The 16,163-nt window shown below is 42.2% G+C and overlaps 1 protein-coding gene across 1 annotated transcript in view; it reads left to right on the top strand.

Moving 5' to 3' along the window:
• LOC143214655 (uncharacterized) overlaps window positions 1-16,163 on the top strand; it is a 118,550-nt gene that overhangs the window by 91,391 nt on the left and 10,996 nt on the right. Inside the window, exons 3-4 of the mRNA XM_076435972.1 lie at window positions 5,154-5,177; window positions 6,321-6,436. Coding sequence (XP_076292087.1) covers window positions 5,154-5,177; window positions 6,321-6,436 — 140 coding nt within the window. The remainder of the gene's footprint in view (window positions 1-5,153; window positions 5,178-6,320; window positions 6,437-16,163) is intronic.

Raw genomic sequence — 16,163 nt, 5'->3', positions numbered from 1 at the left:
TCCGTCAAAGGTGTTCCCTTTCGGAGTGGCAGGTTCTGTGCACAAAGTGTCAGGCCGGATGATTTTCGGAAAAAAGCCAGCCCGAGATTTTAGCCTGCCCCGGCGAACGTTAGGAGGCTCGTTAATGCTTTATCGCGCGTCGCGCCCGACTGGATTTGGCCCACTTTGCCCGCGCGCGTTTACTCCTCGGGATCCAACGGCGATCGATCCGGTGACATCCGGCTCTTGCTTCGCATCCATTTCGAGTTCTGACGATGGATACACGTCCCGGGCTGTGTCTGACTTCCGGCTGACAATTTTAACAAGTCCTCTTGTCCGACCGCCCCGGCCCCGCTGTCACACTCGCGTTGTTCTCCCCCTTCGCGTCTTCTCCGGATCCGGGAATAGATTTTTATTGCTGGAATAACCTCGGATTTACCGCACAATCGCTATTTTGCATTTGTCCACCTACTTTCTTCGTGATCAGACACCCTGTTCTCCATTCTTCATTAATAAAAGCTTATGGAATGCATTGTCCACTTTTCTTCTTCGAGGAAAAATGATCGGACACTCTGTCCCCCATTTTCAATGAATAAAATCCTTTGGAATACATTGTCTCTTTAGTTTCTTCAAGGAAAAATGATCAAGCACCATCCTCTCTATTTTTGATGCATAAAAGAAGAAGTGAGCAACCTGTAAAACAGGTCATCTAGCCCAATATCTTCAAGAAAAATAATTCTTCGATATTTCCAATGCTCTTCAACAAATTAAATCAATGTCCCACATAGAAAACAAAATCATGTAATGCGAACGAACAAAAAGAGCACGATGGAACATCTTGCGAGTCCTTTTTCGGAGGATCGTACATGTAAAGGTAAACGGAACCATAAAATCGCAGGTATCATGCAGTCTGTCGATTCCACCCCTTCCCCCCTTAAAAAAAAGGAAAAACTCGAATCCCGTAGAAAAATCAAACGGATATCGATCGCGTTATAATTGAGCGTTTCGATCCGGATCCACGCGATCGAGGGGTGATCCTAGGACGCGGTTCACCCAAATGACCGACTGCCGAGCGATCTTGAATAGCCAACCCCCCCCCGGAGAATTCATCGTCGAAATGTTTCCAACGTGAGTGAGAATTTTCTATTCGAGGCACTCGATCCACGAAAATGAAATGCCAGCGCGTGGCTGAAAGGGGTGGTTGCCTGGCAAAGGGACGAAGACACCGGCGAGTTGGTGAGGGGGTTGTAGGCGGCACGAGGGGCAAGGGGGAGGGGGTTGAAAAGGCAATCGCGTGCCATTAGCAAGCGGCCGATAGCGAATGAAAGGAAGCTCGCGAAAAAAATGGCACCGGGAACAGGGACATCGAGAGCCCGGCCGCGGATACCGCCGCTGCAAGGGGTTGCGAAAGGGACGAGAGGGGTGGGTTCGGGGGTGGACAGGCGGGCAGAGACGGAAAATTGACGCGTTCATTATTACCCTCGGGGCTTTCCACCCCCGGGAAAGGCTCGATCGCCGTGACAATCGACTTACCGACGCGTCTCGTTTCAATTTTTTCACCCCCTTGCCACCCCCTTCACGCTCTTATTGTTAGTTCTTCGCGGTGGACATTTTTGGTGGTTGTACGATCCAATAAGGTACATTTTTGTTCGAGCTTCAAAGTGAGGGTGTGTACAGAGCCGTTGGTAGAATATTTAGAGTGTGAACATTAGGGGGTTGTTTTTTCGAGGAAAATGTGTTGGTTGTTGGTAACCGTTGAAGGCTAGGGACGACGATCTTGTGAAAGTTTTAGAGGGGTTTGTTTTTTTCGCTGACACCCTCTTGCCATCCCATATCTTGATCTTATTTCATCACGGAGGGTATTTTTCTTGGTTGGACAGTGTCGAACAAGATGGATTTTTCGTGCATTTAGTATTATTACTATTTCGCCATGTTCTGCAGCCTATGCCCAATTCTGTAGTACCTAATTTCCAATTAAATGATCAGAACTGATCAGTGAGGATTCGAATAGGCAGTCCACGAGCCAGTTCTTCATAAAACGATTGCGGCATTAAAATCGAGAATCGAAAGGGGCAATTAAGGTCCGAAAAAAATGGCGATCAGCCGCACGTTCGATTCGGCTGATTCCCGGGGCGCGCCGGCTGGGAAAAGGCGGGAATTATCGAGAAATTTAAATGATGTCCAAGTTTCAAGGGTCCGATCGGCGCCGACAAAGAGAAAATTGACGAGTTATTTAATCTAATATCGGCCTGTTGAGTGGGAGACGGTGCCTGGGAAAACGATGGACGAGTGTAAATGTTTCTTTTTTTTTTTGCTATTCTCTCGTGTCTGTTCTCTTCTTCCCTTTTTTTCGTTCATTGCGCTGCGCATCTCTTGATCCGCAATTATGCCGCACAAAGGACCGGGCAGTGATTACGTTCCAATTTCGCGCTAATATCGGGATCGAATCGAAAACGCGATCGTTATTATTTCAAAGGGCATGGTCGGCCCGCGAACGGCATTAAATTCGAATCCCGTGATGCACTCGTTCCGCGATGGGGAAAAAGGATTCGCGAAAATGGCCGCGGCCTGTCGTCGCCATTTCCATTTTGTCTCGTCACGTGTGCTCTTATCCCAGCAAATATCGATGGTGAATAGTCGATACTTTTGCCAGATAATGTTCTCGCATTCTCGACGAATTTTTATACTGTCTGTTTTTGCAATATTGCATTTATTGGTTCGCGAAAGCGTTCATTATTGGAAATAGATATTTGTTGCATCAATTACAAGAAGCTGCAGTACGAATAATTTTTATTGCTTTAACAATTTTAATAGGTTGGATATAAATTCTTTCAATTTTTCTATCGTGTTTGAAATGATTAAAAAATGATTATTATTTATGTTCAGTTCTTTTAGAAGAGCCAAGTTTATTCGATTTGATTGTACTAGCATTTTTAATCAAAATTATGTACATAAAACAAAGTTTTCAATCGTTGATTAGCATTGATTGAGAACTTTCTTTCAGAAAGAACGTTATTTAACATCGTACTAAAATATTATTCATTGAATTTCTTCTTTTGGTACATATTGTATAGATGCAATGGTACGATGCAAAATTTTCTTGTTTGTTGAAGGGTTGCACCTAGTGGATGTTTGTTTATTGAGAAGTTGAGAAGCTGAGAATTTTGCAATTTGGCCCCGAGAATGCCCCAGTTCGGGTGTTACTTGCCACGAAGGTTTTCTGATTCGGAAAGCAGGAGCTTGATAGCGTTCTAATTAGGAAAGTGGGAGAACTTGAGAACTTGAAGACGCTCTAGTTCGGGAATTAGAGACTGGAAGATGTTAAATGGAACATTGGGAACCTGAGGTCGTTCTGATTAGGAAATCGAAAGCCTGAGGGCGTGCAAATCAACGGGTCGAGAACTTGAAAGCAGTATCACAGACATTGAAATTGCAAAACCATCCAACAATAAAACGAAATTATTTTTCAATTAAAGAATCGGGGATCTAAAATTTACAAATTTTCCAGCCCGCAGAATTCAAAAATAAATAGTTACATCGCGAGCTTGCTGATTTCTTAATTGGAAAATTGATATCTCGCGAATTTGACGATTTCTTAAATAGAAAGCTCAGGTGCTTAAGGCCTCGGTGACCAGAAAAAGTTTCTCAAGGTCGATCTGATCCCCTCCGAATCGGAAAGCCAAGCTTCGTTCAGAAACAACCGCGCAACAAGAACAGAAGCATGGCGGAATGGCGCGAGCAGCCAATTAAAAGCTCAGTGTCGGTGTTTCCCTTTGGAAAAAATTAAGCACCCCTAATGGGTCGTATTATTTTGCAAGTTCGAGTCTACTCTCGGTGGCTCGGTTTAAATCCTCGTCGGTTTTTCCCGCTGGAAAAATTGCTCGTTGGAGCTCGTCCAACGACAACGGAACGCGAAAGAGCGGGAAGAGAAACCGGCTGGGGGAAAAAAAAGAAAAAAAACCAGAGAGACGCGGGTTGGGCGACCCAAAAAAAAAAAAGAAAAAAGAAAACAAGACATAAATACCACTCAGATTCGAAACAAGCCAGCACATATACCACTCACTCGAAAGACACGAAATAAACACAGCGAAAACCAAAAAGACTCTCGCTTCTCCAAGGGAATGCATCTCTCGACACTCTTGCATCGTCACACGTCCGCCCCCCCCCTATAAAACCCCGTCCACAAAACCCCATAGACACCCAATTTTTGCCATAGACCCAAGCCCCAAGACCAACCCCCATTTTTCTGCCGTTTTTTTGGTACCCCTTAGTGAGATGTTTATCAGCTGTAGTATACATATTATTCTATATATATTATACCTATTATATACATATTATATCTATATTAATATCAGTTTGGAAATATTCGTGGTATGCAACCCGAACCCCTAATTATTTTCACTCCAGTGACTTGTGTACATGTTAATTTTGCCCTTTGAACATATACATATGTTTCTATCTATTATTATTATTATTATTATTATTATGTTTATATACATATACTAATTCTAAGTACTGATCGATGTGTATCTGTATAACTCGAGACACTATGTTTTTGTTATTCTTTTCGTTTCTTTTCTTCGACGAAATAGTAATACGATAGTTTTGTTTCCAACGATCGATGAGTCGAGTATCAAAGTTAAAGTTGAGACAAAAAAGAAATAATGAAAATTGATTTTCACCCCCCCCCCCCTTGAAACGGGAAAGCGGGGGGTCGAGACTCGATTTGGTGTCATGATACAATAAATAGCTCGAGACAATATCGTAGTCGAATTATTCGCTTCCCTGTGAGATCCGTCCTGCCGAGAGGGCTGTCCTAGTCACCCCGTGTTCGAACCATCTGGCCTAGTCGTGACGTCATTTTCGATCCGCGTATCTCGAAGATTCGGCTCTCGACCTCGGCGTCTCCGAGCTCGAGCAGAGTTTTGCGTTTCGTGTGGCATCCTTGCGGTGCCTGGCGCCCGAACCTTTAGCTTTCGTGAGGAAATCGTCGAATCTTCGAGTCTCGTATTGTCTCGGGCGGACCGCGTGCACTCGGCTTGCACGCGGCCTGGTCTCCGCGCCCGCAAGGCCCGAAGGTAACCGGCTTCCGCGGGTCTAACAGCTCGTCGGAAAAAGGTTAACGTGACAAATTGGCTATATGATATGACATTCGTCTTTTTTTCTGCTTTCAGCTGCACAGATTCCACAACGCGCACGTAAGTACGATTAAATTACGTTGAAAACCGTTTTCCCTTTCGTTCGCGACAGAGGCGTCTTAATTGGAACTTTGGGGGGGGGGGTCGAGGGGAAGGGAAAGAAATTTTTCTTCGATCCCTTCTCCCCTCTCCCCGAACTTCTCTTTTTTTACTCCTCTTTTTCCGGTTCAGTTTTCTTTTTCTTCTCTTCGGTCCATTTGAATCCGACGAAAAAGTATTTAATGGGAAGAGCACTGGCCAATCGAATTCTAGTTCTCCTTCTAACCGGGCTTTCAACGACTAATTACCAATTAGCACCTTCTCGCGTCCGCTGCAAACATCTTCATCCGGTTCCGAGCTCTGCGATCTTCAACTTCCGGTTTTTCGGTCTTTCCCTCGTTTTTCTAAATTCTTTGCGAAATGGAAATTGATTTGTGTAGATCGAAGAGTTGATTTTTTATATGTAATCGAAACGGTTGTGTGTTGTTCAGATTTACTTCTTTACGTTTCTCCATTTTCATTCGTCTTTATGATTTGAATTTCCCGCGACAACTAGAGTAACTCCAGTCTTTTGCTGTTTCTTGGCTTTTCGGCCTAATTGTGTGTCACTGTGGTCTTCTTTATTATTTCTTATGTGCACTGTGTTACTTGTATTGTACGGGCAAATTAATTGCATTGTAAAAATTCAGAAAAGTTGAGAAAACTCGTAGCTTATTTTGTTGGAGCCCCACTCTTCATTCTAGTCTCCTAAATAAATTACATTATTTTTTATTGTGAAGATAATGACAAGATATATTGCTCTGAGTTACAGAAACTTTTGGATCCATTTTGATCTTCTCACTGAAACATAAACAGTATTACGAACAACCTCTGTTAGAAAATTGAAAAATAGAATCTAAATCCAGCTGGAGCCTGAATCAAATTTTTAAATGGCAAGAGTTTTCAATTTAAAAGTTGGGAAAAGAAATTGTTATGTAGATAGTGTGTTCTCCGAGCGTGTCATTAATCGAGTTTTCCCGGCGGGGGTGGGAGGGTGGGTTCCTGTTTCCTTTACTGCGACCGCCTGTGTTGCTTCTGTTCTTTTTTTCTTTTGACTGTAATTCTTGTAAATCGTTGTCAGAGCCTGAGTTACGATGATCGACTAAAAGCTGACTTGAATTTTAGCATGCAAGAGGAAAGACGAGATGGCGAGCCAGGCAGAACACCAACAGCCCGCCCCCAAGAAACCGCGCCTGGTTTTCACAGACCTTCAGCGCCGTACTCTACAGGCTATTTTTAAAGTAAGTCTTGTATAACTTAACTCGCGTTTTGATCGATACCACCAACCCCGCGATACCTGTCTCGATTCACCCCCGCGACCAACGGGGGTGCTGGAAAACAAGCTTGGAAAAGCTTCTGTAACACTTTGTCCTCGGTAACTGTCCGTCAAACTCGCTTCAATTTTAACAGTTATTCGTCTGACCCATCCGCCTCAAACAGAGATTTCACATTTTTTAACTTGACACTGATCAACGTGATTGCATGTTCTACAATTAAGTTGCAGATTAATTGATTAAAATAGGCCCTGGAATTGATACTCTTGAAATAAATGTCGTTAATTTTTATCCATAACGTTTCTATGCTACTGTTCACAATTCTGCTTACAGTACGTTATTAGGCTGAATCTTCTTGGCCCAATTTAGTTCTAAAGCTACGCCAATGACCGATTTTTGCGAAAACAAAATTCTATCCATGGGACGTCTCTAACTTTAAACTTCTCGACCCAGTTTCGTTCGACAGCCACATTCGTAGTCGATTTCTTTAAACTTTCATCACTGGACTGCGGATCTTTATGCAAAATAAAAAATGTCTACGTCGATTCCAAGACACAGAGGTTACATACAAATTTCTTTCTTGTTTTAATTATTTTATTGAACTGAAACTTATAGGTTGATGTTCTTAAATTTTTTAAATATGTCCACTGCTATAAATTGTACGTACCAATTTTTTTTTGTAAATGCATAACTGTGTTCCAAATTTTATGCACAGATCGTGGTGTTTGTACGAATTCGAATTGTACCCGTTAATATATATTCAATTTATAACTACATAAAGAGGGATTAATCTACTGGGTGAGCCATTCGAATGGGACAATATCAAATATCACGTTAAATCAATATTACCTGTCTGTTTTAATAAAACTTGTACAAAATGATTTTCTCGAAGGTATACATTTTACTAAACAAACAACATCTCGTTCTGAAGGCCATTTGCTTTTTCGAATCAGCGATTCTTGAGATCATTCGAGGAAACATTTTCCTTTGTGAAAATGTTCTCCGCGGCTTCGTCAACGAGTTATTAACGAAAAACGCGGACCAATCAGAGCACGATAGACGGATAGCGGCTCGGCGATAGGTCTCGCTGAGCGTGACGTCGTCATTGGCTGAGCCGGGGTCCGTTCGCTGTAGCCGCGCTCTAATTGGTCCGTGTTTTTCGTGAATAACTCCTTAACGAAGCCGCGGAGGATATTTTCGCAAAGGAAAAAGTTACTCGTAATATCCTCAGGAATCACCCTATTCAAGTAAGCACAAAATTGTTAGGTGTGCTGAGTTTCTCGCACAACCCCTAAAAAATTGGAATACAACACCAGAAAGAAAATTATCCAACGCCGACACGGTAGCAACAACGTTCTTCAGCAGCACTGTTGAACGCTCGCGAGATCCTCGGGCACAGAATGTCCTCGTTACTTTCCACCGAGGAGCACTGTCAGCCGCAGTATTTCCTTTTCGAGGGTCGTGGTAAAAAAATAAAACGGAGGCAAAAGAAGGAAACAGCGTTCAAAGGATCAACCGATGAAATTTGCTGGTTGCCTGGCGGGCCTCGGAGGCAATGGGCATCGTTAAGGGCTGCGAAAGGGAGCCAGGGGGTTGGGGGTCGGATTTTTGTGTCCCAGCGACGGGGGGTGGAAACGCTAATGAGGAAACGGACAATATCGATGGCCATTCTCGAAAGTGCTCGCGATCGTAGTCGCAATCGAACCGCGCGCGGGGGAAGGAACCTGCCGCGAAATTATTCAAGACGGATCGATAGCCGGCGATGGCGGTTGACGCGCGCTAGGGGTTGCAACTCACCCCTTGCACCTCCCCCTCCTCCGTCAGCCTTCTGGTTTCTCTCTTTCCCTCTCTTTGCCCTTCTCTCTCTCCATCCCACCTCCTCTCCAGCTCTAGTTGGTTCCATTCGCACGCCACCCACGCTATCTCCGCGTTTTTCTCCACGTGCACGCGAAAAATCAGGGACACGCGACCCTGTCTGATTAAGTTCGACCCCTTTCTTCTTTTCGCCTACCTTATTAGTAACCCCACCACTGTCTCCTCCATGTTTCGATGGATTGTGACTGGGGGAACGACGGCAGTGTGACTTCGTTGGTAACGTGTCAATGGCAATGCTTCGTAGTTTACTCAAGGGAAGCCGTGTTACTTCCAATTTGAAATTAACTCTCTGTACATGTTGATCATACTTTTCGAACTTCGCATTTCGCTTCATTACGTTACACACCGACGTGCGACATTAAAGGACCGCTAAATTTCCGTTCGAAAATTCGCTGTATTCGAAGTTGTGTAAATCTTCCTGAAAACAATGTCGGTGGATATTCGCTCTGGTCTCATTCTAAAGCTTGAACATTCTACTTTCGAAGCCCGTTATTCGTTTCTCTCAAAAAATTGTTTAAACTACGTAACAGGTGACAAAGTGAAACACTTTTGTTTGAAAATTTTGCTAATTCAAACGTTCGTACAGGCGTTAAACATTTTTTAGGGAATGACATCAACGTCGATTTGAAGATTGATTTCTCAGCTTTCAAATGAGCCCTCGGCGGTCACTGTATGATTTGTTTTTGTTGCGTTATCGAACGTTGAACGAAAAGTGTGCCGCCGGCATTCGAAAGTGCCACCAATTTAAGAAAATCGAGTATACAATTGAAGAAGTACAGAATTCTGCGAGGGACTTCAATGGGAAATAAAATATACAAAATGAAGTTCACGAAGTATAAAATACCCTCCACTGATCACAAAGTAACTCCCACTCCGAAAAGTCGAAGAAGCGTAGAATTACTGCGAACGCTTTCAATGAAAAGTAAAAATATAAAAACTAGAATTGAAGAAATAGGAAATTGTTTTTACTAATTCGAAAGTGTCACCAATTTAAGAAAATCAAGTATACAATCGAAGAAGTACAGAATTCTGCGAGGGACTTCAATGGTAAATAAAATATACAAAATGAGGTTCGCGAAGTATAAAATTCCCTCCACTAATCTCAATATGCCTCCCACACCGAAAAATCGAAGGAGCATAGAATTGCTGCGAACCCTTTCAATGGAAAGTAAAAATATAAAAAATAAACTTGAAGAAATAGGAAATTATTTCTACTAATTCGAAAGTACCACCAATCTGGTCAAATCGAATATAAAATCGAAGAATTATGGAATTGCTCCAGTGAAGAGCAACAGAGGCAAGTGAAGCGTATAAAATGAAATTGAGGGAATAGAAAATTGTGGGCAGTACTTCCCCAGAAATAGTAGCAGCTGATAGGTATGGAGGATAGGTTCGATATATCGCGGTGGAAATATTTTGAAGGTTGTTGCCAGGCGAGCAACTCGGGGATTGTAGAATTTTACGCGGCGGAATCGAATGGCGGCGATATCGATGGTTCGACGAGGTATCGAGTGAGCAGCGGCGCGCATAAATTCCGCGCGCCGTCATTCCTCCGTTCCTTCGTTGTCTTTTAATGCCTCCTTTAATGACAGGTTCGTCGCAGTTACGGCCGCCGGTTTGCAAACTATTTGGCATAGTTCCCAACGACGTTACCGGAGCAAGCCGCCGCGCTCCGATTTCCACCGTTGCCTGCTAATATTTAGACGTTTCTACTTTCCTGGCCATTACTGTCTCTCGCGTCACTGTCCACGCCATCTAGAAACACTCGTTAAGCCATCCGATCCTCCGCTGAAACAGAAGAATTCCTCGGCAAACCAATTAGAAACAAAAATCTACATGAAAATGTTCACCTAACAATATACATCATTGCACTCGATACGATTCTGCTGTCGAATTTTTTTATAGTGACTATGGAATGTCCTCCTTTCCTAGATTGCTTTGAATTACTTCATTTTTTCTGTTTTCTATTTTTAATTATTTTTGTTAGCATACCGGGGTGTGTGCTCTTTGTTTTAACGAGCTCGTGCGCAGGTTTCTTCGTGTTTTATTGTTGCGTCGCTATCGCAGTCGATTTATCTCTGTGATACGTCGTTTTATAGCTCTTGGTATGCTCTTTAGTATGACGACTGCCTCGTTGATCATGTATGGGTGACACAATTTCACGTTTATAGTGGAGTATTTATTTCTGTCGTAATATACTCGTGTACAGCAAACTTCATTACGATTCGTAGGGTGTGAAAGGATTTTCTTCAGCCCTCATAGGGTTGTAAGCTTCACATACGTAACATACTCATATTTTAAAAAAATTTTTATTCAACGACCATTTTTCCAGGCACACGTTCAATCGTCCAATTACAAAATACATTCTTAAAGGAGTGTTATATATATATTTATGAATATTTTCTTAGATTGACAACTTAGGATTCGGACACTGTAATAACCTGTCAAAGTTTCTAAAAACTCCGCGTAGCGTGAAATCATTCGATCTCCTAACAGTATGGAAGAGAATGAGTGTTGTCGGAGCGGCTTGCCCGCGGTTAGAGCGGATCCACCCTTCAGATTCGATCGCCGGATAAATATGGAAATAACGTGGACATCCGACGAGGAAAAGGGAAAATCGAGTCGGAGCGTATTCCTCGGCTCTTTGGAACTATGCCAAATAGTTCGCGAATTGACCTTAGCCCAGTTAACGCCGCTCGATCTTTCTCGCGTTCCGCTTCTATTTTCCGCTCGATTATCCGAGCCCCTTCTTTCTCTCTTCTTCGAAAAAATCATGGATTAACTAATTCGGACGCTCTTCCAAGACCCTTATATAAAAACCTTAATTTTACCCATTTGATTTTTCTATCTTTCAATCAATCATTTCTGTGGATTTTTAAGCAATTTAAAAATTCTCTGCCTAATTGTACTTTTCTACGAAACAATTATAGAAAATTATAAACGATGCAACAGTTCTCTGCAATCAGAAACTAGATGGTAGTTCAACCATCAATTTCTGCGGATTTTTATGCAGAAAAAGAATTCTCTGCATTAATTATATATAATACACATTTTTTAAAATAACTTTTAATAATTATAAACAACGTTAATGAAGATACGGCATTTTTTCAATGGATTTTCACAAGACCCAAGATGTCAATCTATGAGATCCGCATTCTGACGATTTAATTGCCGATCCGAACTGACGACATTCACCGGATGGAATTAACGTCGCAAAAATGGTCGCGCGAACGTCAAATTGGCAGGGAATTAATCGCGATAAGGAATTTCGTTATCCGCGGTAGAATCGGATGAAAAGATCGACAGGGATCGCGAGGGGAGGATCGCGGGGAAAGTCAACGGCGGGAAGAAATGAAATTAAGCCACTAGAGCCGCGCCATTACGAGAGATTTAATTACTGCCGAGTGCCGCCGCGGGAATTTCTGGGTAATTCGGTGGACACTTGAAGCCGCGCGTTCGTGGAAAAACAACGAATCGTGTAGGAGCCTTTAAAACAGTCATTTGAGGACTCGAGTTGAAACAAAATTTAAGCTTGATCGCGATCGATCCGCCTTGCATCGTTTCTGCTGGCGTGAAATTCACGTTTTCGAGGGAGACCCGGAGAATGAAGTAATTAATTTGATTCGAGGGTCTTCCTTCATTGATATTCAGAGATGATTGTGCGATTGGTTGAAAAATATTTGCGGGAAAAACTTCCACTGAACGTTGTTCAAGTTAAATTATATGGGGAACGAGGATGAGTTTATATTATTCGTTCCTGTAAATGCGAGTGTTTGTTTTCGTATGTAAATGCATCGATATAAAATAATACATGATAGACGTACTACTGTGTACTGTACTATTAGGTGTACGAATTAAGCCGTAGCAGTTCTTCGTAAATTTTTAACGTCAGTACGAATGTCTGAATTTGCAAAATTTTCGAGACAAAGAAAGTATGTTCACTTTCCCACCCGTTACATAGTGCAAAAAATTTTTTTTAGAAAAACGACTAATGGGTTTCGAAAGTAGATGGTTCGAGCTTTGCAATGAGACCAGAACAAATATTCTGCGACGTTTTCTTAGGAAGTTACAATAATTTGAACATGGCCAATTTCTTAAAGGAGTGAACCTTTTGCATGACGTATTGTCTTTCTAGAGTAAAGCCGTCTCTAATTAGCAGTTTAAACATTTTTTCGGAAGTTGGGGGTAGAATATAGTTCGAGGTGAGTTAGAAGAATAGAGGGTAGCAGTAGAGGTAAATGGCGGGAATTTGAAATCGTGCAATTCACGCGGACACGGCAGGGGGTGACGTTTAAGGAACCGCAGTCGTATTGATATCCTGTCTGGGTGTAATTCAGCGCGTGTAACGCAACGAAACGAAGGTTCCCGCCACTGTCTGCGGGATACCAGTTTCTCTATACAAGTACAGACAGAAAGAGAGGGCGAGACAGAGTGAGAGAGAAAACGAAAGAGAGGGTGAGAGCGAGGGAGAGAGAAAGAGCCGTATCAATTGTTGGAAATACAGGACACTATCGGCACGAGGATCGTGATTATTCCTTGACAGCCACTGTGCACCGTGCCTGAAGAGAAAAGGGGAATAGGGGTGGGTAGAGGGTTGCGTACGTGTCACAGGGGGTGGAAAGGAACAGACAACCTCGAGATGGAACCTAGGAAAAAAAACTAGTCGCTTCCTGTCCAACGAACCAATCGTTTATACCAGCTTTTCGAATCTTAGACCAGTGTGTGCCAACCACCCTTCATTCTCACGCCCACCCCCTAATTCCTTTGTAAATGCTTAAAAAATTGTTCGTGCTCCTCAGAAATGTGTGTATCATGTTAGAAAATAGTATAAATTGGATGAATAATTGTTTGGAACATCGAATACCCTTCATTCACAAAGCCACCTCCTCCTTCGTTCTTAAAATTGTTATTTGAAAAATTATTCCGTCACAGGAAAATGTATACGATGGTACAGGATACAGCACGTTCAGTAAAATACAAATACAAATTCGAACTGGACCCGAAGTAATCGAAATGCCATCTACAAATAGCTTTCCAAATTTTCGAAATCTACAATGTGTATTGTCTTCTAACCTAGTCGAGCATCCTGCCACATAAATTAACCAAGAAATAATTTCGACTTTTCGAGTGGCCGAGATCTAAATGGACCTTCGAAAATTCGATTTCTGCGAAGGGCTGTTAACGTACCTAATGGTCCGAAAACCGGCTCCTAAAACCAAATTCACCGGCGGATATCCGCGTAAGTTGTCGCGAGTCTGCGCATTCTCGCCGAAGTCTCCGCAGACTATTAGTGCCTCGGGATCGGATAATGCCGTTGAATATTCGCGACTAATTGTGCCCGTACGGTCCGAGGGAGCGTGTCGGTTTTCAAGGGCCCAAGGATTCGGCGTAGCCGCCGCCGCGCCGCCACCACGTACGTAGAGACAGGTGAATCGCGCTCGTTCGTTCTAATTTAATCACGTTCACTCAGCTAAACGATAGCGTTTCGCGCGGGAACGCGTTAATTATTGCGTTCTGCCACGCACGCCGGAGCATCGGTTTGTAATAATTGTTGCTTCGACCAATCGATACCCTTTCTCTCTCTCTGTCTCCCTTCCCCCCTCTCTCTCACTCTCTCCTGCTGTATCTGTCTTTCTCCTACCCACTCCCCTCCTCTTTCTCTCTCTCTATCCACCTCGTCCGTTATTGATCGAGCCACGAGTCGAGTAAGAAACGTCGCGTGGGAAGAAAGCGTGCCGGCCCGTTTACCGCGTGCACAGAAATGTTTACCGACGATCTACCGACGACTTTCTTTTCCTTTCCTGCCTGTACACTTTCCCTCGTTTCCAGTTTCCAACGTACGTACCCGCAGGGATCAGAAGTTACGCGATTTTTCGGCGAAGGTCTCCAACGATTTTTTGGCATGTTGATTTTAGCATTCGAATCCCGATTTTGAGAATGTCCATAATCATGACAGATTAGGCGATCGATGAGATGCTAGGTTAGGAGTAGATTGAGGATTTTAGGTATCCATGACGTAAATTAGTGGGGATAGTGAGTCAGATAAGTTTAAGGGTGCTGTCCGTTGATGTTCAAGCAAGATCTTCTTGTCCTAATTCAGACAGAAGGCACAGGAACTGATTCTAGTACAGTTTTCATTATACCAAACTTCGTGCAATATCATGCGAAGCATTTTTACAGTTCGGACTAATTTTTAATGTATATTAGTACGTAACAATGGTTACATGATGGCGACGTCTTGACCAGATTAATTTTTTCCTCGATCTATAATGAAGACAGGAAGTATTTATCTTCCTAATTGGTTGATACTACGCGATTGCATTTTATCGAGCAATATACTGTCAGTCTCTGGAAACACTGGTAGCAAAACATGTTTGCTCAAAGGCTGCGTCGAGCTTCCAAGTTCCAGGAACGGTATTTGACTATAAAAGATTGATCTACTTTCCGTCGTAAGCGGCAGAGCGCCATGTTGTATGTTTACGGCCCGACTTATGCGAGTTTCGAGATTGTACTACGGCTTCATTAAGAAGTAAACCATCCTTATTCTTTCTAATCCATTCATCCCATAATTTATATTTGCAAGTCATTGCTCACTCTAGCGATTTTTTCAGGTGACAAATTACAGTTCTTAAAATTACCCTTGAATGATGGTAGAATTCTATGTTCAAAAGGCTCCGCGCACGCCTGGTTCGCAATATTTCATTTCTCAATTTTTGACAGTCAACTTAGGTTAGCAATCGTTCGAAGTAGGTCTGAATGGCGATCCTTGTGGCTCTGATAAGCACGTCCGCGAATATAGAACACTGTAAAGACAATATAAAAATCGAAATGACAAGATTCATTAGCTTAATCACTTTGCAACCCTCTCCACCCTGCGGATCCCAACAAATTTTGATTTACATGCAAAAGAGTATTCACTATTTTAATAATTATTAAATGGAAAATTCGAATTGCCCGACTAAAACTTACCTGGCGATATAAAAATCGAAATGACAAGATTCATTAGCTCAATCACTTTGCAACCCTCTCCACCCTGCGGATCCCAACAAATTTTGATTTACATGCAAAAGAGTATTCACTATTTTAATAATTATTAAATGGAAAATTCGAATTGCCTGACTAAAACTTATCTGAGAATATAAAAATCGAAATGTGACAAGATTTATTAGCTCAATCACTTCTGCAACCCTTTTGTACCCTGCGGATCCCAACAAATTTTGATTTACATACAATAAAGTCTCCACTATTTTAACCCTTTGCACTCCGAATGTGTGTGTGTGATTTTTCAATATTATTGCCAACATCTCCCTACTATTTCAAGTGTCTCCAGTTGAAATATACTTCAAAGGACAGTTCCTTGACTGTTACTTACTTTAAACAATTTCGTTTACTAATTATATTAAATGTAGCCTTCACAAACCTTGTTGCAATCTATATTTGTGGATATCTATGTATATGGAACTGATATTTGTTTTTAATTAAAAAATACGATTTAAATAAATAAAGGAAGTATAAAAACACGTTTTATTTGTATTTTTCTTTCTCTGCTGTCTAGTCACTCTCGACAAAGGAGTGCAAAGGGTTAATAATTATTAAATGAAAATTTCGAATTGATTGAGCGGCCGAATTTAAAGGTACACTCACACCGTTATTCCCCACAAATGAAAAATTCGGATTGACTGACTGAAACAACTTGCCTGGCAATATAGGAATCAAAAAGACGAGATTCATTAGTTCGTTGCACCCAGCAGATGCAAACTTTTTAGTTTACTAACCAAAGAATCTCTTCTTCCATTGCTCTAACGAAGACTATGGTGTT

The sequence above is a fragment of the Lasioglossum baleicum genome, chromosome 12 (assembly GCF_051020765.1).
Source record: "Lasioglossum baleicum chromosome 12, iyLasBale1, whole genome shotgun sequence".
Lineage (NCBI taxonomy): Eukaryota > Metazoa > Arthropoda > Insecta > Hymenoptera > Halictidae > Lasioglossum > Lasioglossum baleicum.
The sequence above is the reverse complement of the archived record's forward strand: the minus strand, read 5'-3'. Positions and strand labels throughout refer to the sequence as shown.